This window comes from Lolium rigidum, chromosome 1 (genome assembly GCF_022539505.1).
Source record: "Lolium rigidum isolate FL_2022 chromosome 1, APGP_CSIRO_Lrig_0.1, whole genome shotgun sequence".
In the NCBI taxonomy this organism is placed as follows: Eukaryota; Viridiplantae; Streptophyta; class Magnoliopsida; order Poales; family Poaceae; genus Lolium; species Lolium rigidum.
Window position 1 is genome coordinate 283,148,991 of NC_061508.1, and position 25,778 is coordinate 283,174,768.

General features: G+C 47.9%; 3 protein-coding genes across 3 annotated transcripts; 1 reads left to right on the forward strand and 2 right to left on the reverse strand.

The window, feature by feature from the left end:
- Positions 1-4,986: 4,986 nt before the first annotated feature.
- On the reverse strand, positions 4,987-6,720 carry LOC124683813 (aurachin C monooxygenase/isomerase). The gene is made up of 4 exons (XM_047218257.1): positions 6,487-6,720; positions 6,088-6,407; positions 5,752-5,962; positions 4,987-5,653 (listed from the first exon to the last, which is right to left on the reverse strand). Exons 1-4 carry the CDS (start codon positions 6,718-6,720, stop codon positions 5,135-5,137), a joined length of 1,284 nt encoding a protein of 427 aa, XP_047074213.1. The 3' UTR covers positions 4,987-5,134.
- Positions 6,721-6,889: 169 nt separating this feature from the next.
- LOC124683814 (pentatricopeptide repeat-containing protein At1g31430-like) lies at positions 6,890-8,504 on the forward strand. The gene has a single exon (XM_047218258.1). The coding sequence runs from the start codon at positions 6,890-6,892 to the stop codon at positions 8,471-8,473; it is 1,584 nt and encodes a 527-aa protein (XP_047074214.1). The 3' UTR covers positions 8,474-8,504.
- A 2,764-nt stretch (positions 8,505-11,268) lies between these two features.
- LOC124695035 (protein argonaute PNH1) lies at positions 11,269-17,432 on the reverse strand. The gene is made up of 22 exons (XM_047227935.1): positions 16,889-17,432; positions 16,570-16,781; positions 16,325-16,471; positions 16,082-16,215; positions 15,880-15,989; positions 15,588-15,694; positions 15,171-15,309; positions 14,937-15,053; positions 14,500-14,607; positions 14,340-14,411; positions 14,124-14,246; positions 13,881-14,040; positions 13,674-13,795; positions 13,452-13,589; positions 13,221-13,363; positions 13,074-13,136; positions 12,841-12,904; positions 12,629-12,764; positions 12,294-12,367; positions 11,864-11,958; positions 11,735-11,766; positions 11,269-11,615 (listed from the first exon to the last, which is right to left on the reverse strand). Exons 1-22 carry the CDS (start codon positions 17,321-17,323, stop codon positions 11,446-11,448), a joined length of 2,901 nt encoding a protein of 966 aa, XP_047083891.1. The 5' UTR covers positions 17,324-17,432; the 3' UTR covers positions 11,269-11,445.
- Between the last annotated feature and the right edge of the window lie 8,346 nt (positions 17,433-25,778).

Genomic DNA, 25,778 nt, shown 5'->3' on the forward strand with positions numbered 1-25,778 from the left:
TCCATCAAGAAATCAAACTTGACAAGAGCATTACCCCGAAGAGTGCATCTTACGTTGTAAAGTTCTTTAAGCATAGCTAATTCTTCTTGATTTTCAGTTTCATCATCATTAGATAGAGAGGGTGGAGATTCCATCACCTTTGTTTCTCTTGCCATTAGACAAGAGCCGACGACCGTAGAGGAGGAGTCATCATCATCATGAGTTATTCTTGCCATGAAGGAAGAACCAACATCATTCTTCGTGGAGTAATCCTTGGAGTAGTCATATGTGAAGAGTGACCCGGGTTTGGAGAAAGCCAAACCAGCCACTCCAGCCTCCTTCTCCTCATTTTCTTCTTCTTCATCGGAAGTGTACTCAGCCCCAACAAAGGCTCTTCCCTTGTTCTTCTTGTATCGATCATTGATTGGGTTTGGCTTCAACCTTGGCTTGACTCCTTTGACGAACTTTGGCTTGTCTACCCTTTTCTCATAAGGGCACTCATTTGCAAAGTGACTATCTTCATCACAGTTGTAGCACGTTATCTTCTTCTTCTTTTCATTGAAGAATATTGGAAGCTTCGTCTTGTACTTCTTGGCAAAGAAGGCAAAGTCTGTAGCAATGTCACTAGTTGAAGTCATCTCTTCATCTTCTTCAATTTCATAGACTTCTTCTATTTCATGGTCAGCTCTAGCCTTTAGGGCAAGATTATGTGAGGCTTCATCATTACGGTTCATTGCTATGAGCCTTTCTCCTGTCTTGGCCATGTTCTCATTGGCTGCCACATAGGAGACTAGATCATCTGCGTTCAGATTGGCGCTCTTGGTAATGATTTGCAAGTTGAGTGCAAGGTTGGTGTCCTGTTGCTTGACTGCAATCATGGCAATGACCTTGGACTTTATGAATGCTTCATTCATCTCAAAACCATCGTTGTATTTCTCACATCCAAGGCCCCTGACCTTCACTCTCAGAGCCCCAAGCCTTCCATAGGCATCGGCCAAGGATTCTCCTTGTCTAATCATGAACATAGTTGCCTCAGTCTTTGCTGACTCATAGAGAGCTGATTGGATCAGATCGGTTCCCTCTTGGAGTACTACGATCCGATCCCACAACTCTTTAGCGGAGTCAATGTCATTGACTTGATCAAGAAGCTTGCGGTTGATGCCACTCCTAATCTTGTCACGTGCGGAGGCATTGAGTTGCCGGTTGTAGAATTCGGTTGAGGTCAACCGAATGGGATCTTGTGGCTTCCGGTATCCATCAACAATGATCTCCCACAACTCCACACTGCAGCTGTGAATATGAGATTCCATAGAAGATTTCCAAAAAGGAAAGTGAGTTCCATCAAAATGGGGAACATTCCCACTATGGTTTATATGAGGCATGGGTGAAGTGTTTTTTGGGATAGTCATGATTGACTTGATGGAAACCTTCCGGAGGGACCGAAGTCCCACTAGCAGTTCCACTAGTCAGGTTCTTAAGCATGACAATCATTTGTGCCATTTGGCTTTGTACTTCATCCTCCTTTAACTTTTTCTCGGCATCATATGCCAAGAATCTGGATTTCATCTCCCTAACCGAAAGGTTAGAGTTTTCATCCAGACCCTCGAATAGTTTCTCCATCTCAATCTTAAGGTTGCGAAGCCCTTAAAAAGAGTCCAGGCTCTGATACCAATTGAAAGTTCAGAGATGGTAAACCTAGAGGGGGAGTGAATAGGTTTCTACAGATTTTAATTCTTTCTTTGCTATATTAGGCTTTGCGGAATATAAAGGTGAGCCTAATGCAATCTAGGTGAGACAACCTATATGAGGATACAAGTAACTCAAGCACGAAGGCTCTCACAGGCAGTTATATCACAAGCAAGGAGTTCGGTTAGAGATAAACGATATCACGCGGAGACAAGGGTTTATTCCCGCGTTCCCTTCATTTGCAAGAAGGTACGTCACGTTTGGAGGGGTGGAGGTCCCACGAAGGAATCCCCACGCCACGAAGGCTCACCCTATTCTCCGGAGCCTATCCCACGAAGGAATAGCTCACTCACTTGTGGTAGACTTTGAGGTAGCCTCCAAACCTTCACAATCTTGTCAGGAGCGAATCCACAGCCCGGATGCTTCCGGACCACTTTTGCCCACCTAGGGTTTCCAAGGAACCCTAGAGAGAAAACTTCTTGATGAATACAAGGGGGAACAAGATTCTGCTTGGTGGAATGGTAGATCAAGGCCTCCTCTATCTTTTCCCCGAAGGGATTTGAGTTTGGGTGGAGGAGGAGGGAGATCTGAAGGATTAGGAGCTCAACAATGGAGTATGAGAGAGAGAAGTGTCTTGAGCTTTTGCATTGTGTTTGTTACCCCTTCAAGCTGGAAGAAGGGGCTTATATAGGCGTCCCGGAAAAGTAGCCGTTTCTAGCCATTTTTCACTTCAGACTCGAGCCACCCGGTAGCTGACCCGGTAGTACCGGGCCACGTACCGGACTGCCCGGTAGCAGCACCCGGTGGACCGAGCTGGCTACCGGGTTCCCTTTGCTTCGGTTTCTTATGTCAGTCCGGTAGCAGCACCCGGTGTACCGGGCTAGCTACCGACATTTCCGGTAGCAGCACCTAGTGTACCGGGCTGGCTACCGGGAACACTTGGCTACGGCTACTCCTGCCAGTCTAGTAGCAGCACCCGGTGTACCGGACTGGCTACCGAGTTTTCCGGTAGCAGCACCCGGTGTACCGGGTTGGCTACCGACTTTGCCTGGAGCATCTTTTTGTCTTCGTCTTCTCGGCACTTCTTCCTCTGAGCATTTTTGGTGTGCAAATTATGTGTATATGTGGCTTTGGCAAGCACTTCATTAGAGACAAACGCTCAACACAACATCATTAGTTGAGAACAACAATTGGGGGGTCTCTCTTCATATCGTATCCTTGTGTCCGACTACAAGACCTTTCTTGTCGCCTTGTATTCCCATATGTAAACTAAAACCTGTGTACATACTTATAGATACTATTAGTCCACTTAATAGCACCGGTGTCATTGTTAAGCAAAACAATGGTTAAGGGTAAAATACCCTTACACTTATTAGCATACCTTGCATCTCACAAGACAATTATTTATATGAGCCGAAGACAAGTCAATTGTCCTTCTTATGAATAAAGCCCTTTATGTTCACGTTTGGTTATGAATGAGTTATTCTTATTATAGTCCCGATGATGATAGATTGAACATTTATAAAAACACTAAAATTTCGAAAAATAACCAAACTTGAAAATGATATCTACCGTTTAATTCATGTTTGTGTTATGTGCTTCATTTCGATGAATCACAAGGCCTTTACATATTTGATCTTTTGACACATGTAAACTATGCCTTATGAATAAAACTCTACCTTCTGGTAAATCGGAATGTGCGCTAAAATACAAATGGATCATTTGGAGAAGCATGTGATAGAAGGTGATGCATGATTATCCGGGATCCAAGAGGAGACATAATACTGTCGTCTTGCCGTCAGCTTCTTTTCTGCAGGGATACCTTGGAATCTGAATTATATTTGCATTAACGGAGGGAGGTGGCGTTTTGGCTCATAGGAGCAAATGCTCCCATTATATAAAATAATTAAAAAATAATTTTAAAAATGTTAAAAAAAATTAACATAATTTTTTTGGTATACATCGTGACATTCTATGTTCGTACACAAGTTTTCGAGGAAAAATAACATTTTGTGTGGTGTGTACAAAAAAGACAAAAAAATATGTTGTATGTAGTCGTGTTACAACATCAAAATTTGTCTTTTTTACTGGAGCCACATAATTTTTTTTCTTTTTTTTGAAAATTTATGTACCAACATAAAATGTTTAGATGTACATGTACAAATTTAGTTTAGAATTTTTTGACATTTCAAAATATGGATTCACATAATGAGAGCAAATGCTCCTATGAGCCAAAGTGCATTTCCCTTAAAGGAAGGCCTATCTTTAGGCCTACAATATTGCAACAAACGCCTGATAATTAAGACTGGTTGCTTGGAAATTTTCAAGCTGTTGGGAACTGATTGTCTTTCGGGCGTGGACTGCTGGACGCGTGCAGGATGGTGGAGCTGTCGGCGTCATGGTGACATCGACGGCTGGCAAGGTCAATGCGGTGATCCCTCTTGAAGATGGGTGCGAGGAAGACGGCGGTAGCGATTTCTGTGGCGTGCGCTCAGGGTCCGCTCGACTAGTTGTGCTTCTCACCCGTCAATGGGCGGCTTGGGAAGACATTCAGTTTTAGATAAATGTGTTGGTGTATTGTCAGGGTAATGGCCCTGTTCATGGTCAATCCCTTCATCGCTCTGGTAGGCATAGCGAGTTATCGCTGCAAAGGTGGCTTCGAGTTGATCTTTGTATCTCCCTAGTAAGGCTTTACGAATAATTTAATAAAAAAAGATGCAGAGACTGGAGCGATGCTCCCATTTCGAAAAAAAAAAAGATCGTTCTATCTACACTACGGTGATTGTCTACACTACGGTGATTGAGGATATTAAAGCATTGATGAAGTCCGTCATGTTTGTATTACTAAAGTTAAAAGATGCCAATATATTAGTAGTTATTATTTGACAAACTATACTAAAACAAACAGTCATACTACTGTGTGGCTCGCCTCGGGCACCGAGGGTTTGTCGAGCACACTCCATAGAGATTGTAATACTGAGTGTTGAGTAATACAAAGCTCTATTCGCAAAAAAAGAAACCATGTCCTTTTTGATCTAGAAACCTTGACAAAACCCTCACAATTTGCCATTCATATCTTGGCACTAGCTGAAACTTGTCATTACGTGAGTAGTTAGCTAGATTAAACAAGGAAAAAAATACAAAATTCTGACAAAATGTTACATGTCCAAACTCCAACTACAAGCCACCACAACATCATCACACAACAATATTCACCTGACGCAGATGAACTTACTGAATTGAGTTTTGGTTTCAGAAATATGTTGCTGAAGCTGAAATCACTTAATTTTATCGAATTTCAGTGATTTGATTTTCTTTTCAGTCAAATGCCCGGAGATATTATTTGAATTCAGTTGAAATCTGACCAGATATTCATAATATTGGCAAAACATATTTATTTGAAAACAATGTGTAATGCAGTAATAGTTGAAACACTATACTGGCATTTACTGACAGATCGGAAGTGACACTAACAACCATCAGCAACGGATGGCGCGCCACCAAAATACGGCATGCCTCTCTGCCGCAGCTGCAAAGCCTCCTCCTCCGTCGCCGCCCTCACGTCGAAACGCCCGTCCTCCACCGGCAGGCCCTGCTTGAGCCGCCCGAGCCTGCGGGCGTGCAGCACCTGCGCCGCCACGACCGGCAGCCGCGCCGCCTCGTACTCGGCCAGCGCGCGCGGCGCCGGCGCCGACGCTGTCTCCCCCCACCTCCCGAGGCACTCCCCGAGCACGCGGGCGTCGTGGACGGACATGTTGGTGCTCCGCAGCCCGTGCGGCGTGGTCGGGTGCGCCGCGTCGCCGACGAGCGCCACGCGGCCGCCCGCCCACGACAGCCGCGGCAGCGGGTCCGCGTCGTAGATCACGTTCACGAACGGCTCCGCCGTCTCCCGGACCAGGCGCGCCAGCTCCGGCGACCACACGCGGTCGGCCTCGTCCTGCATCCCCGCCAGCGTGGCCTCGCTCACCTTCATCGTCACCGAGCTCCCCTGTTAATTCGCCGCAACCACAGCCCATCCGTGAGAAGAAGCACAGCATTTGCGACTTGGCAGGGGATCTATGGATGGGATGGCCAGTTCGCCATTACCGTGAGCTCTGGCTCTGGACCGTTCATGTACCAGAGCCAGTTGAGCCTGTTCCCGGGCAACTCGTAGAGCACGGCGTGCGTCTTGTCAGCCAGATCGAAGTAGAGGCAGCTGCCGAGCTCCGGGTACTCTCTCCGGATGCCGGTGACGATGTCGGAGCTCTCCTTTCCCGTGAAATCGAACACGCCCCGCCATGCGCAGTACCCGGAGTACCTGCACATTTATCGGATTACTGAAAATGTTCGAGTATGCAACGCGTTCAGATACAGAGATCGTTGTTGCCTGCCTCCTCAATTGATAAAACAGATCAGAAGAGTGTCGGCAGGCTTGTAACTCGCCTCAGTTTGAGGTCAGGGAGGAATCGCCGGCGGATCGACGACGTGCTGCCATCTGCCGCGACAAGCAAATCCCCGGCGACCTCCACGGTTTCGCCAGTTGCGAGCACGCGAGCCGTCGCGACGACCCCACGTTTGCCATCATCGTCGCCGTCAGACGCCTCGAACGAGAGGAACTGGTGGCCCCAGAGCACGGTCACCGCGGGCGGCAGAGCCGCGTGAAGCCGCCGGTGCAGCTCGCCCCAGTGCGCCGCGCGGAAGTTGAAGCCCTCGTCCCTCGTCAGAGTCCGCGCCGCCTTCGTCTCGCTGTCCGTTGCTCTGTTCTGCGGCAGCAACCCCATGCGCATAAGGCAAGGCAGGGAACAGAACTTCAGAATCGAGGAGGGCCGATGAGGGGCTTACCAGGTCGACGGTGAGCGGCAGCGTGGTCGCGTTGAGACCCCACCCGGGGATCCAGCGAGCGAGCGTCTCCATAGACTGCGCATCCAGGCCCAGCCCGGCGCCCGTGCCGCCTCCGGCCGCCGGCCCCGCCGCCTTCTCCAGCACCACCGCCTTCCACCCCGCCCCCGCCGCCGCGTGCGCGCAGGCCAGGCCCGCCACGCTCCCTCCCACCACGACGGCCACCCTCTCGGCCATCTCACAAGTCTTCGCCTCTCCCAACTCCGCTAACGAACGAGATTCTTATCACCTACTGCTATCTGTAGTTCTGTACACGGCACCTAAAAAAATTCCATCTTTGCCAGCCCGCGCGCCCGCGCGCGCCTCCACGCGTTCCGCGTCGCCGCCACACACACTGCGGCCCAGGATGGCGGCGGCCTGCAACCACGGCATGCCGCTGCGCGAATGCAACCTGCTGATCAGGACCCTCGCTCAGCGCGGCAGCTTCGACCGCGTCATGGCGGTGTACCACGACCTCCGCGGGCGCGGCCTCGTGGCCGACAGCTTCACCTACCCGTTCGTGCTCAGGGCCGTCGGCGCGCTCAAGCTACCGGTCGAGGGGCGCAAGGCGCACGCGGTGTCCATGAAGACCGGCTTCCGGTGGGACGCCTACACGGCCAGCTCGCTGATGGACATGTACGCGACGCTGGGCCGCGCGGACGTCACTCGAAAGCTGTTCGACGAAATGCCGCAGAGGCCGCTGGTGGTGTGGAACATGATGATCAGATGCTACGTCAGGTGTGGCCGGTACACCGCGGCGATTTCCCTGGCTGAGGAGATCGAGAGAAGCGGTCTCACGCCTGACAAGGTGACGCTGGTGACTGCGTTGACCGCGTGCTCCAGGGCCGGTGAACTGAGCTTAGGGAGAAGGATCCATGCCTACATGGATGGGGTCATCGGGTTCAGCCTTCCGGTCGCAAATGCGCTGCTGGATATGTACGTGAAGAATGGCTGCTTGGAAGAGGCGGTGGATTTGTTCGAACAAATGCCGTCGAGGAACATCATTTCTTGGACTATACTTGTGTCGGGATACGCCTTCGCCGGGCAGCTGGACAAGGCGAGAGTACTCTTCTACCAGTGTCCAGAAAAGGATCTAATTATGTGGACTGCGATGATCAACGCCTGTGTGCAGCATGGATGTTTTGAGGAGGCATTGTTGTTGTTTCGGGACATGCAGATGCAAAGAGTTGAGCCAGACAGGTTCACGGTTGTCACTCTCCTGACTTGCTGCGCCAACCTTGGTGCGCTCGATCAAGGCGAATGGATACACCAGTTGGCTGAAGCTAGGAAGATGAAGATTGATGCGGTTCTTGGTACGGCGTTGGTTGAAATGTATGCCAAGTGTGGGCATGTAGAGAAGTCGGTGGAGGTTTTTCAACGAATGCAAGGCAGAGACACCACGGCCTGGACTGCCATTATCTGCGGTCTGGCCACAAATGGTCAGGCAGGTAGAGCTCTCGAATTGTTTGGGGACATGGAGAGAAGCAAAGCTAAGCCTGACAGTGTTACCTTCATCGGGGTGCTGAGTGCATGTTGCCATGGTGGCTTGGTTGATGAAGGGCGGAAACAGTTTCGTAGTATGAAGGAGGTTTACCGGATACAGCCCAGAGTTGAACATTACAGTTGCCTTGTCAATCTTCTAGGTCGTGCTGGTCTACTTGTCGAAGCTGAGAAGTTGATCAGGGATATACCGATAGACAAGGACGCTATGCCACTGTTTGGTGCACTCCTCACTGTGTGCAAGGCTCAAGGCAATGTCGAGATGAGCGAAAGACTTACCAAACGAATAGGAGAGCAAGGTTACAAAATTCCTGATGTGAATTTGCTCATGTCTAATGTGTATGCAACAGCAAGTCGATGGGAGGATGTAGTAAGAGTAAGGAGGGAGATGGCACATCCTACTGTCAAAAAGACTGCAGGGTGCAGCTTGATTGAGGTGAAGGGATACTGAGTATGCCATGCCAGTTGGCACTTAGACATCGAATGCTTCACCATTTGATTGGTTAACACATCCATATTGGTCTGAGTATTTTTCTGAAAATCCATCAGTCTCGATCAAATATTAATTTAACCAAATATCATGATCAATTTAGTTGCGGTGACTCAATTCAGTAGGAATTTAAACAAGTGTACAATATTTACCTGATTTTTTACCTCATAGAGACTGCAGATATTTAAGTATGCAGTCCTCAGTTAGTTAATTTTATTCTGGATGAATGAAGACCACTTAGTTTCAGGTGGTCCGTTGGAAGAACCATTCACAGGTATGGCCCACAGTTTTACTTACTAGAAGTGGTTTTTTCCTCTTCGTTTTGTTTGACGAGCCACTGAATCCTTTTCTGTTTGTCGTTAATTTTTATTTGAAGCAGTCTACGTTGATACGTGATGCAGAACATTTTCAGCAAGAATTTTAGAATAGCTGTTTATTTAATTCCTGCTAGGAAATGCACACTTATCCAAACAAATAAATGAAGGTTAGTCATAAAACCATTAGTCATTCATCTATTTCTGTTGCAGATGAATGTACCTAATAGGCTAGCATACACCTTGACATTGGTAACAGTGGATCACATTCTAAAATGACTGTTTCTAATCTTATGATGATAATGATTTTTTTTAATAACAGCAGGAGATTTGCTATATTCATTGCAATAGTGGAGAAGAAATTACAAGATTAAGAGAGATGATAATACTGCAGGATGTTGGTCGTTTTGTAAACTTGTTAGGCATCCAATGCTTGGCTTGCATAGCCGATGATTTTCAACTTTAACTGACCAAGACACAGAACTTCACCTTAACCGTAATGTCATACTATTATTATTGTCAGAAAGTTCTTCAGGGGATAACCTAAGTTGGCTGCCTCACATAGTCTTCGAAATATCTCTTGTAAGTTCATGTACATGTCACAGATTATCGATTTAAGCCACTGTTTGGGTTTGGTGAATTTAGCTAAAAAAGAGTTTAGTTTTCTGGTGGTCTGGTACTAGGGCAGCTGGTGACAACATAGCTTTTTTCTGGCTATATTTGGTCTAAGGCTTTTTTTCTGACAGATCCATTCCTCTGAGTTGATCAAATCCATTCAACAAAAACATTATAATAATTTATTTGTGGATACTCAGTTTGGTACAAAAAGGTGCTTAAAATTTACTTCCTAGAGATCCCTGAACTAAAATTGCCGGAACATACAGATATTCAAGTGTTCAGTCTTCTGGAGTTAGTTAATATGATCCTCAGTGAGTAAGGATCACTTAGTTTCAGGTGTTCCGTGGCAGGAAGTGATCACATGTATGGTCCATATTTCACGTTTATACGTACTGGAGCTGAATTCTTCCTATTGATTTTTGAGGTTACTAATTTTCTTTGATATAGTCTATATTGGTACATGATCAGAACATATTCAGCAGGACTTTTCTCTAACTGTTCCTGCAACGATATGACATACATTTGCTCAAACGAAGAAATGAAGGTTAGTCACCAAGCCAGTAGTACCTTTCGCCTATGTCTGTCTCAGATGAATGTAACTAATAGGCTAATTCTGAATTCTGACATGGCCGTTTGTAATATTATTGTAAAACTATATGATGTTGGTTGTTTTATCAGCTAATTATACATTCAATACTTGATGAATTTCTACTCGAACTGATCACCAACTAGAACTTCACTTTGACTGTAGTGCAATTTATTATTGTTCGATGGTTGTTCAGGAGATAACATGAGGCTGCTACCTCGCATCATCTTAAAAGTATCTCTTGTAAGTTCAGCTATAGTTTACAGAACATCGATTTAAGCCACTTGTTTGGGTTCACTAAATTTAGCTAGAACAGAGTTTAATTTACTGGTACTAGGTGAAATTTGAGGCTCGCAGCTGGTGAGAGTATAGAAGCTCTGTAGGCTCTAGCCATGTTTGCATTTTCAACCGCACTGTTCATTTCATACTGTTCGTGATAGCTTCTCCTGCATGTATAGTGGAAGAAACCAGAACTATAAATGGTCTTTATTTCCCGGCGGTAATCTTCCAGTACTGTATATCATCTTATTTTGTACAGAGATATTCCAGTTCCAAATAAATCTTATTATGGCAAAATAAAGAAAGCCCTATTAGATCGGGTGGTATTGAACTTTAGGACACATCATGCTTCCAGCGCACAAATAAATTTTTTCTTTCTAAAACTATTGTTGATACAAAAACAAAACCATTCTATCGTGTCATATAATTTTACATATAAATTCGACCCATACATTGCGATGTCAAAATATATTTGCTGAAGTGGAAATCTGGCATGACTGAAAAATAGAAGGCACAACTAGGCTGATGTTCGTTGTTTCCGTTTGTATTTATAATTTTATATGCATCTTATTTTCCAGACTGATATATGCAGGATGCTATTAACTGAAACTCTTTGGCGGTTTCTTCACATGCTCTTCTTTTTCAACGTTGGTAGCACAATCACCAAATGGCTGGTATCGCTAGATATGTCCTTGTTCTACTCCGTTTGTAACTCAAGCAGTGTAGTAGTGTACTGGTGTAGCAGCTCCATTCTTACATCTATATTCTTTGCTTATGCTTTATGATTCTTTTTGTTATCCTAGGTATGCATCAAAACGAATATTTCGAATGCGCCGATCATAAGGTTGAAGCCGGTTGTGCTGGTGGATATAAACGTGACAGCTCAGTAACCATCCTTGAAGATCTAAATCAGACTTCAACATCATATTAGTACACCTTCTTTCAGACTGCATGCCATCTGACCCAAGCAGGAGCTATTATACATGCTTTCGGAGTACTTTACAGAGGTAGTCAAGAGATTGTTCAGGGTCCAAATGCAGAAATGCTCTTCTCTTCCTTTCCGGGAGAAAGCTAACCTAGCCTCTACTACTAAATTCTACAGTACAATGTTAGGCAAGTTAAACCTATTTCCCTTGTCAGCAGTAGAACATCACTCTCTTCACCTTCTCTTTCACGGCAGGCAAGGGCTTCACGGAGGTTCCATTTGTCCCGCTGGAGCTCTTCGACGTGTGGTTCTCGGACAGCTCCGGCTCCAGATAGAACCGTGCCCGAAACGCAGCAAGATGTGCATAGTATGCAGGTGGCACTGTTGGGGCAGCAAAGACAAAGACGTCGTGGGTTCAGATTTGTGAGACAGGTATGAGAATTTACAAATACTTATAAATAAGAAGCTGCGGAACATTCAGTTAGTGCAGAAAAACGTACCGACAGAAACAGAGCGCGTGCACCGTGCGTAACTGCAAAATCAGCATAAACATCAGATCAGACTATTCTTAGAAAATCAAGCGGGAAGAGCAAAAGACAAACATAACCAGAAAAACAGTGATGTCGTACGTGTAGCAAAGGTTGTTTGTCAACGTCTGCATCTCGTCTGCTGAGAAATTGTTCTCATCCCAGAGCACATGGTAGTGAGCAGGCCTACTTGTTCCCTGGCGAACTCACACATCAGTCATTTCAGGAATCGCAACAGGGTGGAGAATCTGGGATAATATTCCCACACTTCTAGTACAACACTTTACAGGTACAGTACAGCCTTTTCGAAAAGAAGTGGCAAGTTTTTATCTGTTTGTACAGTCACATGATATGGAAATTTTGAGCATGCCATCAGTTTGTTCATTCGTTTAGCATGTATCCTCTGCTAGGTTTGTTGAAAAGAGAATATGGAGTCTACTCAAATACTTGACCACAAGAGATGGGACCATCCATAGCAACGACAAATTCAGTATATGTCAGCCTTCAACAAGGACCAGTACGATATTCTTACCTGGATTCCGGCATGACTACAGAGGTAGAAATCAAACTCCGTTGGATGGCATATCTTTGAATCAACAACCGTTCCTGTTTTTTGTCAGGTAATTAGTGAGCAATTACAGAAACAAGGGGATAACATAGTATATACAGTATCCTACAATGAGCCCACCAAGACTTCCTGAAGAAACAATTAGCTCAACGAAGTTGTGTTTCTATAGTTCAAGCAAATGTAGTTATGAATGTGTAGTGTAGAAAAATAATTGTAGCAAAAAATCACTGTTTTTTAGTTGAACCATTATGTGCAATACAACCCATAACGTAAACATTTAGAGGCCATGAGTAGATTACCAGGCAAAATATTTCCACTTTTGTCCATGCTGCTTCTGTCTTTGTGATTGTTTGCAAACAGTCTTGTATGGTGACGCTTTTGAACCACCACAAATGTTACTGGAGGTTGGTAATTTGGTTCTAGGGATGCACAAGCCTAGAAGAAAGCATGTGTTAGATAGAAGATCTGAAGTGGATATAAGATCTACAGAACAAATATAAGGGGGCCCTACCTTACGGATAGCATCTAACTCATATAGGAGAACTTGGTAGAATTGACCTTCACTAACCCCATCCCTGGAAGTAAGATATTCGTCAGTACAGCGGAACATAAAAAAAAAACCTTTATGGCGGCCTTTTTTGGACGCTGAAGTTGATACCTAACATAACCATCATCGTAATTGAAGGAAGATTCACATGGCATTAAAATGATTGAACTATTGTTCTTCAAGTTTTGCACACATACCGGTAGAAAATTATTCTTTGAGGTTTCTGTCCAGTGGCCTTCCTGAAGGATATTAAGAGTTCCCTGCATAGGAAAATAAACACATCAATTGTGTCAATTAGAAAACACCATTTCACTAACTTTTTCAAAGAGTTCCAAGATAAATACCTGACCATGCCTCCTGTTACTGTGCCTCTCTGAGGATCATGCCATGTCTTGTATAGGTCCTGAATAAGCTCTTGCCGATGTGCCTGCGCACATACCAATCCGGCATATTTTGTGACTTCTGGCCAGTCTTGAGAAGCGACGACCTGCAAGCAGCAAATTAGAAAAGGGCCAAAGAGCATATATAGCCTGATAAAGATGTGGAATAAGCATAGGAATGCTCCGAAGACTTACTGCAGCAATGGATGGACTAGAGTCCTCCCCGGTTTCAGGATGTGTAACATCTGCACCAAAAATGATAGTTGGTATGTCACTGACCAATGGAATCCTCCAACTTAGCGCATCCACGAGCACAGTGTTTCTTCCTCCCATCTGAATCAAATCATACTATTAAGTCCGATATGTAATAAATCAGAGGATTGTAATATTTTTTGTGGATAGGTAAGGCTATAATACCTTAACATTAATTTTAAGCGAGACATTTGCCAAGTACTGCTTGCTGATCTTAAAAACATGCTTCGTTAAGCAACATTGTGTTATCAACCCCAAATCAGTTTCACAGATACGTTTGATGTCACCTGCAGAAATAGAGTTACGATAGAATACGACATAAGAAGATTTAGAAGAAGACAAAACCCGGTAATCAGCATGATTGGAACTTACCATATAAAGCACCATTGTTGTCAGGGAGAATAGCCAAAACAAGCTCAAGTTCTTTACCCTTGAGTTTGTGTAGTGCTACATTATACACATGCTTTAGCGCCTTCGCTACTTGATCTGGTCTAGCTGAATATATTGGTAGCACAGGTTCACTGTTGAATTCCTGGAATAGCAGAGAACAAACTAATAAATACGTTACACATGAAAAATTTACAAAAGGTGTGTCACAGTTGAGAGGTATACTACCATGCCCGAAATTTGGCACATCTGTGCCAACTCTTGGCAGAATCCGCGCGCAGTGGTTTCTTGAACACTCCTTGAGAAGTTTATACATGCCCAGTGACTTACTTTGCCTCCATTGATTACTTTCTGCAAAAGTTGAGTTTATTTTATTGGTAAACAAAGTGTCAACATCATGAAAGGGGCATGAGGCATGCAAACTGCATCAAAATAGAGTCTAACCTTGTTAACCATGTTCCATTGACCAACCTGCGGCAGACACTCTTTTTCCTTTCCAGCATCATTATATTTCAGCTGAAATTCACAAATTTTCATGTCCACATTATTACCTGCAATGAGCTAACAACAGACATAAAACAACACTACACAATCATAATCTTACCCAAGGTGCGGGAAGGACACGCGCTTCAACAGATGTTAGCTTCTCACTGATGTTAATCCCAAATTCCTTTGCGTAAGGATCTTGGTCATATCCGTTTTGATGAACTGTCTGAAAACAAATTCATTTAGTCGATTGAGCCAACAGCATCGACCAACAAGATTCTGCCATGAAGGACAACCCTAGTAGCAGGTAATTGGGCCTCTCTACTGAAGATGCATGGAATGTTTGGACCACATGCAAATAAAAACAAAGCTTCAAATAAAAACAAAGGCTTGAAGATAGGACAATTAGTGAGCATGTTGCATGCATGTCATGCAATGCACAGATTTGTTCAACGAAAACCGTCAGATTCCTTGGAACAGAAACCTAGCACAGCTAGCCCTATCAAGCATGTAAATTTATCTATTTAGTCCTATGGTAAGAAGAAAATTATGGACCTGTAGAATATCCATCTCCTTTTCTCTAGGCCTTTGGCATGTAACCTTCAGTAGTGATGTGATCTGCTTTTCATTCAACCTCTTTGTGTATCTCTGACCCTCTACAATCTTGCAGGCCTGGTAAATGAAACCACAATGTATTTAGAAATGATACAAACACTAAAAACGCTCACCAGCAAATAGCATTACAACATACAAAATTGACCAGCTAAGAGAAAATTTGGATGCGCTTACCTCCATTGGTAGATAGTTTGCTTTCTTTTGGTTTCCCACCATGAGGCATGGAAGATGTGACTGCTGAATGGTGAACCCGTACATTTCCTTGAAATACTCTACGACAGACTTCATATTCATTTGATCATCAATTGGGAAACTGTCAAAAGAAGCAAAATCAACCGTAATTCCACACTGTTTCGCTTGTCTTGTAACGTAGGATCGTAGGCTCGCTCTAGTTACTGGTTTGATCAAATCGATATAAAAGTAAACGGGATTGCATTGGGAGGTCTATTTTGCTTAGATTATAAATCAGTGGAGTGCTTGAACTTAGCAGATCTTTATGTTTGCTAAAATGTTTACCGTGGAAATTTGCCAAATGATGGTACAGAGGACTATAGGAGCAAGGTAAATGAAGTTCAATTTATTTAAACGTACATCAGTTCATGAGTTGGTTGTGCTGTCACCCCGGTAATGCGGTACTTCCGCCTTACATTTTCCCGGTGAGTAACTTCAACTTTCACACCCCGCAACGCTTTCTTGATCTGTTTGGCATTATTTTTAGATTACAGGCAAAGAAAAAAAACCTTTATTAGGCGAAGCATGGCAATCAGAAGGACATAAAACAAGTTAACAGTCCAATAACCAATAACAAGCAAATAGCAGCTGGGACATGCCACACTGCAGCACTATGCCAGATTCCTTGTTCCCCATCCACAGCACAATTTACCTTAATTCTGTTTGCATCCGACAGTGGCCTTGACATGACATCCTTCCCTAATATCTGGGCCACGAACTCGATCACCGGCAGCGCCTCGATGAACGCGGTGGACGACATATCTGGCATCAACACCATCATGTAAGCATCAAGCACAGTACAAGGGCAGGAAATCACATGCATGGGCAGCCGGGAATCAAGCATCTCGTCTCACCGATGTTAAGCGAGAGGCCCATCTGCGTCGGCCGGATGCTCTGGTAGAACCCGCACCACGACTGCAGGCCGTCGCCGAGCCTCTGCGGCTTCCTTATGTCCGGCGAGTAGAAGGACCGCCCTATCGGCACGTACCTGGTAGTAGCATTGGACAGCAGGCACCATCAGCAGGAAGAACGGGCAATGCGTGCGTTCCATATTTCAATTTAATGCAGCAGCAGTAAGGTGCAGATGGATTGATTACCTCTGGTTGGCGAGCTCCCGGAGGACGATGTCGAGCACCTGGACGGCCTCCTGCGGCGCGGTGGCCTGCCGGCCGGCGATGAACTCCCGGAGGTGGTGCAGGTCGGCGCGCGCGGCGAACTTGATGGCGACCCTGTACTCCCTCTCGCTGCAGGAGCGTACGTCGACGAGGCAGACGACAGTGAGAGAATGAGCTTGAAAGCCGCTCGACGGATGGGGAATGCTGGGTGGTGGGTGGGCGCGTACCGTGGGGGCACGCCGGTGCCGGTGTCGTCGTCGGCGAGGCGCACCACGAACTCGCGCGCGTCGAACGGGAGGGCGCCCGCGGTGTAGAGGCTGCTGCGGCCGTCGTAGGCCGGGAGGCGCGCCCCGAGGTCGGAGTCCCGGTAGAGGCGCACCAGCTCCGCGACGATGGCCCGGTTCACGTACCGGGAGCTCACCTCCGGCGTGATCTTCACCTGCGCGCGCGCGGAGTCGCCGCCACAGAGCAGACGAAAGGTCAGACATTTATTTCGTCTGGATTGCGTGCGGAACGGCGGCGAGGAGGAGGAGGAGCGGCGCTTACGTCGTACTGGGTGAGGTCCTTGTCGGGAACCTCGGCGAGGAAGTGGTTGGCCTTGACGACGCAGCGCGCACCCACCGTCCCGAACCCGGGCCGCCGGCAGAACGCCAGCCCCTTGCTGCTCACCGGCGGCCCAATGACGACGGCGCGCGTCGTCGCCGTCGCAGGCGCCGCCACCGCGGGCCCCGGCGCCGGCCGCGGGTCCACCGGCCTGGTGGCGCGCCCGCGCCCGCCGCGCCGCCTCCCGCCGCACTTCTTGGCTGCCTCCGGCGGCGGAACCGCCGCCGCGGCAGGCGTCTCCGCCTTGGGCTGCGTCACGCTGGCCTGCAGCGGCTGCTTCCGCGGCTGGCCCGCGTGTCCCTTCCCGCGTCCCCGGGACGCCGCCGCCGGCTGGCGCGGCGGCGGCGGGGGCGGCGCCATCTCCAGGACCTCCAGCATGTGAGCGAGCGGGAGCAGTTCGTTACCCGACAAGGCGGTCGCTGGCAGGAGCCGGCCCCTCTCCCTGCACGGCGCGCCTTATAATGTTACCACCACAGCACAGCACAGCCTATCTCTCTGCGTGATCAGCAGCAAGCAAGCAAGAAGCAAGCAAGGTGGCGAAGGGGAAGAAGCCAAGCAGGAAGTAAAAACGAGGAGAGCCAAGTAAAAACAATGGCGTCCCTCCCTGGCAGGCGGGGTAGGATCTCGCCGGAGTGAGTTAATGAGGGTTGGGACAGAAAGGCATTAGAACCGGCACGGCACTGATGCAGCAGCAGGTTTGACCTGTTGCTGGGGTGGGGCGGAGGAGGACGAAGCCGCAGGGCGTGGTGGCGATAAATACATTCGCTGCGGCGGCGCACGGCTGGCCGGCCGGCGGTGGCTCCAATTAATCCGTCCTAGCCTCCTGCCGGAATTTTTTTACCAAAGGTGGCAGGCGTCGTAGAAACGGGGGCTGCAACGGTAGGAACTACGCAAGGGAAGTCGGGTATGGGCTGGTGTATTAATCGGGGCGCGCGCGTGGTGAATGGAATGGAATGGTGGAGTAGTGGGGAGCCGAGCTTCTGAATTCTGATGGATGGATGGTGTTATCGAAGGGGGCAAGGATGGGGATTTCTATTGAAAAGTGTATCGCATGTTCGTGCGCCTGGGCCTGGCCGCTAGTGCGTGGTACTATTATTGACACCAAGTAGTAGAATGTTTCTTATAGAATTGGATAGAGGAGGTAGGTTGTTTATTTAATCTTCGAAAAAAAGAGCATGTGTGCTTAATGATAGTATAGTGGCGTGCATTCTAGAAAAAACAAGTGGACTGTAGGTGTCGTTTTTGTTGAAACAACTTTTACGAAATATTTGGATTTTGAAAGATTGCAACATAAATTTATAGTAATCTAATCTATGATTAATTTTTCTCGTTTTGTTAACTGTCATCATTCCATAAGTTATAAATTAAGTTGTAACCTAGATTTTCTAGTTGCAATTTGTGTTGCAACTCGAAACTTTTCGGTTTCGAGATGGCTTGCAATTGAGATGTGTTTTCCGCTGCTATTCGAGTTGCAACTGGGATTTTTTTTTTCTAAATATGAGAGTGACATCGTCTGAACCGTGATAATTAGTCACACTCTTTATTATTATTTTCTTACAAACCATTTGGACCAAAGGAACCGACATATTCCAAATATTCTACGGGTGGCCTTATCTATGCCACAATCCCATAGGAATCTCGAACTCTAATCTTAGGGCTCGTTTGATTTTCATAGAACAGTAAAACTATAGGGATAGGAACAATATAGCATGTAGATGTCACACCCACTTGCTTTAATTATGTGGGAAGATGAAGTGTGTTTGGTTGTAGTAAAGTAATTTTTCTTGAGATATGACCTAATAATTTTTTCCTATATGATTTGCACTAGAAGATTTATATATAAAAAATAATGTAGGATATGTCCTATGAATGAAACAACTACATCTGTGTATAAAAGAATTTCACATTTATGTCTAAATTTAGATGTATGTAGACACTATTTATTGCATAGATACATTCATATTAGACAAATCTCCGTAATCATTTTGTTTTTTCAGTAAAATCCAAATCCTACATAATTCGTATACAAATTGTATGAATCGGAAGATCTCTTACCCTGTTTTTTTTTTCAAGCTCATTCGCATGGGATGGATGGAGGTGTGTTCCACCATCCAAATGACTATTTCTGCAGTTTTACTATATTTTACAACGCTCTGTTTTGCATCTTGCAAGACCGAAATCCTACAAACTTCTACTACTCGGTTTTTGTAATAGCGATATCCAAAGAAGCATAAATTCCTGTACAAACATACTCCTTGTTTGCAGGCGTGGTCCCGTAAACCTCTGGCCCGGCCTGAACAAGCAAAGCAGCGCTAGCTACGACGGAGGGAGCCGGCCTCGGTGGCCGCGTAGTACAGCTTTGGCAGCGTGCCATGCCGCCCGACAGGGAAGGAGGGGCGCTCCACTATTCCAGAATAGAACCCCCTTCCTGCCTCACCTCACCCCTCATGGCCCAAACGCATTCTGTATTCATTCGTCCGTCTTTGACACGCCGCCCCAAACACTGCGCACGGACACGGACCACGCGCGGAGCGAGAACAAAACAGGAAGACATGGCGAGCAGTAGAATACGAGGCCGCGACGGCGGCTCCGGCGTGGCCTCGGTGCGCGCGCGGGCGGCGAGTGTTCCTGTGGTGGCGGCCGAGGGAGACAAAACGGAGCGTCCGCGCGGCGCGATCAGAGGCGGCCGCGCCGCAGGCGGAGGCGCAGCGGCCTACATACACTACACAGGACACAGGCACGACGCGGCGGGGCCGGCCGGCCGAGGTCCAAGCAGCTGGCACAGCCCGCCTGCGCACAGCACTGCACGCCCACCCACCGCAACCTGTTCGGCCTGCCCTGCGCTGCGCTGCGCGCGCATGGCATTGGCATGGCATGCAGCTGGTGCGCGCTGCGTGGCAGGCGGCGCCGTGCCGGCTGCTGCCGCGGCATGGCGTTGGTGGTGCGGTCTCGGTCCTCCTCCACTACGCCTTTGCGAACCAGGAAAAAAGGAGCCATCATGGCATCTACGACGGGGAGGGGCCGCCTGCACCAAGGATCTACGGGCCGGCGGAGACACACGTACGGCGTGATTCTATTCAGTGTTCGTACTGAAAGATCGGTTACAATTAAGGCGGGCATCTACGGGTACCAATATTTGGGCACCAACCAATCTAGTTTTGGTCCGTTTAGGGCATCTCATTAGAACCAACGCATTTCGAACGCTAAAAATTGCCACGCGTCCGTTTGTGTCGTACCATGAACACCGAATTGGGCTCTCTGTGGACATTGTCCGTTTCCGTCAGGGGTGCCCTCAACACCCAACGCTGGTCACGCTCGCTCTAGGCGAAGGAAAGCTGGATGGCCACGTCCTCGCTGAGATTTGTCGGGACGTTGGGTGGGTGTAAACCCATTTTTTTGACCGTGCGCACGGCCCGCTGGAGATGCCCTTATGTCGACCCCCCACACATGAAATGAGGCCTTTTTTTCTTCTCTGTTTAGTTTGGGGTTGGGCTTCTCTCGCCGGCGGCTCGTTTCTCACCCTGTCAGTGGCTTCAAGAAGGACGGCGATGCCAGGTGGACAAGCAAGCCCTATCTAGCAGTCATGCCTCGCTGCAACAACGCCAGCTGGGCTAGGACCATCGAGATGGTGCGCGAGTTCTTACAGGAGGACATCGGCGATCGCCTGAGGGAGGCGTTCGAGGTGGGGGAGATCACTCCGTATGCGGGGGAATCGGAATTGGTGGCGTGGTTTGGGCAGTGCCGTGAGGGGATGGCCAAGGAGGTGACGATGGCGGAGGCTTGGATGATGATGACATGGGCCCATGCTGCAATGGCTACGGCGCAACTACATGGTTGAGGCGGGGAAGGACGACGAAGACTTATTTGGAAGACATGTTGGTGACGTGTTTTCCCACCGTCCGCCTCATGTATGGCAAGGGGCGAGCATGGTGGACGTGAGGGCGGACATCAAGGCGCGCGGTGCAGGCGAGGCGGAGGTTGATGTGGGGAACCGTACGCCGACGTGGTTCGGCGATGGAGGAACAAAGGGAGCTGGGACACCGCATTTGCGATGGTGTTGCGGTGCCGGAAGGAAAGGGAGGAGGAGAGGGACAGCAGCGCCCGCTTCACGTCGAGGATCCATTGTCGGCGTGATGCCTTGGCAGCGTCGGAGGCGCACCTTGAGGAGACACACTAGGGTGATTCTTTTTATTGTTCTTCTGCCGGCCGGCGGGAACCAAATTAAATAGATAACCATGATCCATTAAGGTTGCTCTGCTGAAGATGCGCTAATAAGATCATACACCATCATCACGTCGTCATAGCACATCCCCTAGATCCTACTACCTCTGTTTCAAGGAATAAGACGCCCTCGTTTTACGAGCTTTTTGTTTGACCAAGAATTACTTTAAATAAATAAAAATTGTTTGTATGAAATTAGTATCACTAAAAAGTGTTTTTCAATACGAATCCAACGATACTATATACTAATACAATTAAGATTTTATTGCTCAATTTTTATGGTCAAAGTTCGTCTTGGTATACGCGTGCGCCTTATTCCTTGAAACGGAGGTAGTACTTACCATCGATCTCACAAGCGTCCGTGATGACGCGCCTGCGTTTCGCTCGTAGGTACTGCGCCACCCATCTGCCCTTTGTGAAAAAGAGGGGGCGGTTAATTCTCGGCCAATCCATTGTCCGGGGCCAGGCGTATTTTTCAGTTGCAGCCACTCTCGGTAGCACGAATCACAACGCAACCTAGCGACCTCATACTCGATTCAGAAATAAGCTAATTCTCAATAGACTAAGGATTAGTAAAAACCGTAAAATAAAATGAAGATGTACTTCCGCTGTTTGGTTCAAAACACGTACTTCCGATCCTACTGATCAATTTTACCATCGATCTCACAAGCGTCCGTGATCACGCGCCTGCGTTTCGCTCGTAGGTACTGCGCCACCCATCTGCTCCGGTCAATAAAGCTGTGCCGCATGCGTGGCAAAAGATGGGAGGGGATGGGCGAGGTTGAGGCGTTGAGCAGGTGGAGTGCAAGCGGAAACGCAGACGCGCGCCCATGATGTGCGTGGTGCGGTGCCAGATTGTGGGACGTACGGAGGACCATGCATGCTTCGCCCCGGCAACAGCGGAGAGAATCGCCGCGCGCTAGGGCACGGCCGGTGTGGCCGCATTGCTGGTGCCGCGCGCGATCGAAATGGGCGAGAGAAAAATCAAGGGACGGAACTCAATCGGTGTGTCTGGGAGACGACGATCGAACTCGGAAGAGAAGTTGACTAGCAGGAGGGCAGGAGGTGATATGGATCCGTCGATGACGGTGCAGGCAGCACGCCGGGTGAGGTGACGGAGGGCAATGATGGCGCCGTTGAAGCCTGAAAAGGACGCTTGGCAGGCACCGAGCAAGCCTCGCGCGCATGCATGCATGCATGCATATTTGGTTTTCTTTTCCGATCCGAGAGATCAGCCGGGAGGATGATGGTTTTTCGGTGGGAAAAACAGCACGTGAAGCAGCAGCTATGCAGGAAACACCATTTCCCAGCCGTATCACGAAAATAGACAGGAGCCTCGATCGGCCCAGAGCCGGAGCAGAGCGCACGCGAGGAATGGAAATGCCGTGTCTCGCGTCCAGTGTACCGAGACAGACCGCCCGGTGCCGTCCCGATCTATTCTCCTCCGAACCCGTCTTTTAGCCGGACAGCGACGCAACGTGCAAGACTGCAACGCCAATGCCAGACGTCAAGCGGCAAGCAAATGGAACGAGACAGCCCATGATGCGCTCGATCGGCTTGGTGCGTTCCCAGCGGGGACGAAAGGCGCAGTCGCCATCCGCTCATCCGGCCGGGGCCCCGTCGGCGTGCCTGTTCGCGCGCGCACGCTCGGTACGGGCGTAACGGGACAGATCAGGGCAGCGGCCACGCGCGCGCGCTGGAGAACGAGAAATGGTCCTGGTTCATCTTTCTGCCCCTCCTTTGTGGAGCAACCGAGCAAAGGGTTCCTTTCATCCGCGACCGATGCTACCACGCATGCATGCATGGTGCTAACTAAAACAAAAAAAAACCTATAGCGACTCATCGTGGGTAAATCTACTAGCGCCCGATACGAAATAATCCATCTAGCGTGCCATCAACTTCAACATCAAAATACAACCTACACTTTAAGCATAAAATAAAAAATGCGCTTAAAATAGTTTAAGAACCCTAATGCATGGGAAGACGCGCGCTACTCGATGGCGAAATCTACAAAGTTTTAAAAGGCGCAAAACCTTAATGCACACTTGCTTACATTTCTTCTAGGCTACGTAAAAACAAGTGATAAACCGTAACATCTAGCGTGTCATACGGTTAAACATCATATAGAAATAAAGCATTAGGTCATACGTCATGAAAAATTTCCTTTGGCACAATGAATCACAACTCATCTTACTATATGATTCAACTAGCCATGACATCTCAATCCTATGCTTTTCATATTCCTATGATTTTTCTATCCTATGAATCAAATGAGGCCTTAATGGATGGGAAGACCCTACTCGATGAAGAAATCTACCAAGTTTTAAATGGTGCAAAATGTTAACGCTGACTTACTTATATTTCTAGTCTATGTAAAAAAAAGTGACAAACCATGGCATGCATGTTTCATATGCACTACTCCCCACACTTAGAGCCACTTATTGAATAAAAAAGTATAAGCCCTAACTCAGTTTTTTCGGCTCCATAACCGTAGTACAAGGGTTTTACTAGTTTGTTGTTGATTATACATATAATTTACATTGTTGTTAGGTTAATAATTCAGGAGTAACTTATATGCAAATACTAATGTAAAAGCTTGTAATTTTAGTCAATTGTAGATTTGACCAATAAATAGCAGGTGACCCAATCGATCTAACATGAATGCATCGGCCAAAAATCGAGTGTTATCTAATTGAAAACCCCCGGAAGCAACACTACAACATTTTTCGACTCGTGTTTTTATGGACATAATAACGTGCTTCAGATTGACTAGGCTATAGCCTTTCCCTATTGACGGTTTGAGTTACCAACACCTTGCGTGCAACGCAACGTTTTGGGTAAAGCGTATTCCCTCCGTCTCATTGAACATGTCAGAGGTTCTTATGAATTTAAATATACCAAAATATTATTTTTGTGCCTACAGCTCTACATACAAATTTGAAATATGTTTCATGGACGGGAGGGGGTACACCAGACGGACACGCCTAGAAGTAACGTGTAGCAGCGCACCTGCCGGCATGCGCATGTTACCATGCACGGTGGCTGACGTACCTTGGCGGTGGGGCCGGCCGCCAGGCGTCTGCCGCGGCCGTACGTGCAAAGGGCGAAACCCATAAGGGCATGAGCAACGGAAGCAGCTACAAGTAGTCGCTTCAGTCCCTCCACCTAGGCCTGTATCGTTGAGAAGACCATTCAACAAAAGCATCCAAACCAAAGCAGCGGTACAGGGATCCATCTAGTCTCTTTCCTCACGTCACTTTTCTCACACTTGTCCACTCGTTGGTTTCCACCTGTCCTTTCTCTCTTCCTTTTCTTCTTCTCTCCCTTGCTTTTCCCCTTTCTGATCCAAGGAACCGGCCTCCTCTGCAAGAAGCACCTTTCCTTGCAGACCATGCCACCAGGGCATCCGAACCTACGTGGTTTGTAGGGCAGCAGGCTAGGGCCACGCGTTGGCCATGCCCTAACGGCGCGCGCTCGTGCACGTAAAATCCGTCCGTCACGTCGGTCGCCCGGCGGGGCGCCACGGCGGCTGCCGGCGAGCGATGGAGGTGCGCGCGTCTGTCACTCACCGTGATCGGATCGAGAGATTCACGCCGGTGACGGGACGCAATATGCCAATATGTATGCACATAGCTAGCTAGATGATGGCCCGGCCTCCATGATGGACGGATGGATGGATGGGGCGACGTGTGACGTGCAGGCCAGGCAGGCAGACGCAGACGCCAGTGGCAGTAGGATAGGGTCACTCACTCCCCCTCGCTGAGTCACTCTACTGCAGCTCGCCTCCATGCTAGCTAGCTACTCTCGTCGCCGATGGGTGAAAGCAAAAGAAAAGATAGGGAGGAAATGCTCTGCGCAAAGAGAGGCTTTTGGGAGGACCCATGAAAGCTTGGTTGTTTTTTAAACCTCTGTGTTGGAGGAAAGCGAGGAAAAAAGAAGACGAACTTGCTTTTGAACTGGAGTACATTTGTTTTCTTCAGTGGCATTTGCCTTTTTTCAGTAGTTGAGATGCTGTTCTTGCATACTCAGTTTGTTTACTGTGGTTTTCATTTTATTACTGCTCGTAGCGCATTTCACTCTTGAACACTAGCGTAGGGCATGCACCCACTCAGTAGTCAGTAGCCACATGTTAACATGCTGCCAGGGTTCAGGAATTATTGTCGTGGATGCATGCTGCGCCATGGCAGCAGGACAAGTGGATTATGAGCTCTCTAGTGGTACTATGCTGCTTTCATGGAAGGGAAAGGACTAGGAACCGGTTTAGGGTACCCTCTACCCTATGGCGGAAGCAAGAAGGGGAGTCGAGAGAAGACGACGAGCCGGAAGGCAACAACGGAGGCAATCATGAGTTGCTCTGCCGGAGTTTGAAGAAGAGCTAGGTTCGCCTGCATGCACGCATTCAATGGCCGGCCGGCCGGCAGCGGCAGAGCGAGAGGGAACAAGCAGAAGAGACGTGCGCGCGTACATGGCCGTGATGTGTGACCCGGGATCTCCACAGTGCAGAGAGAGAGGGTTTTGCTTGGCTTTGCGCCATGGCTACGCAGCTTTGGTTTGGGGGCGGCCAAAAAGCCGGTTTCCCCTCACTCGCTGTGCATGCGGCCGCGCGCGCTCG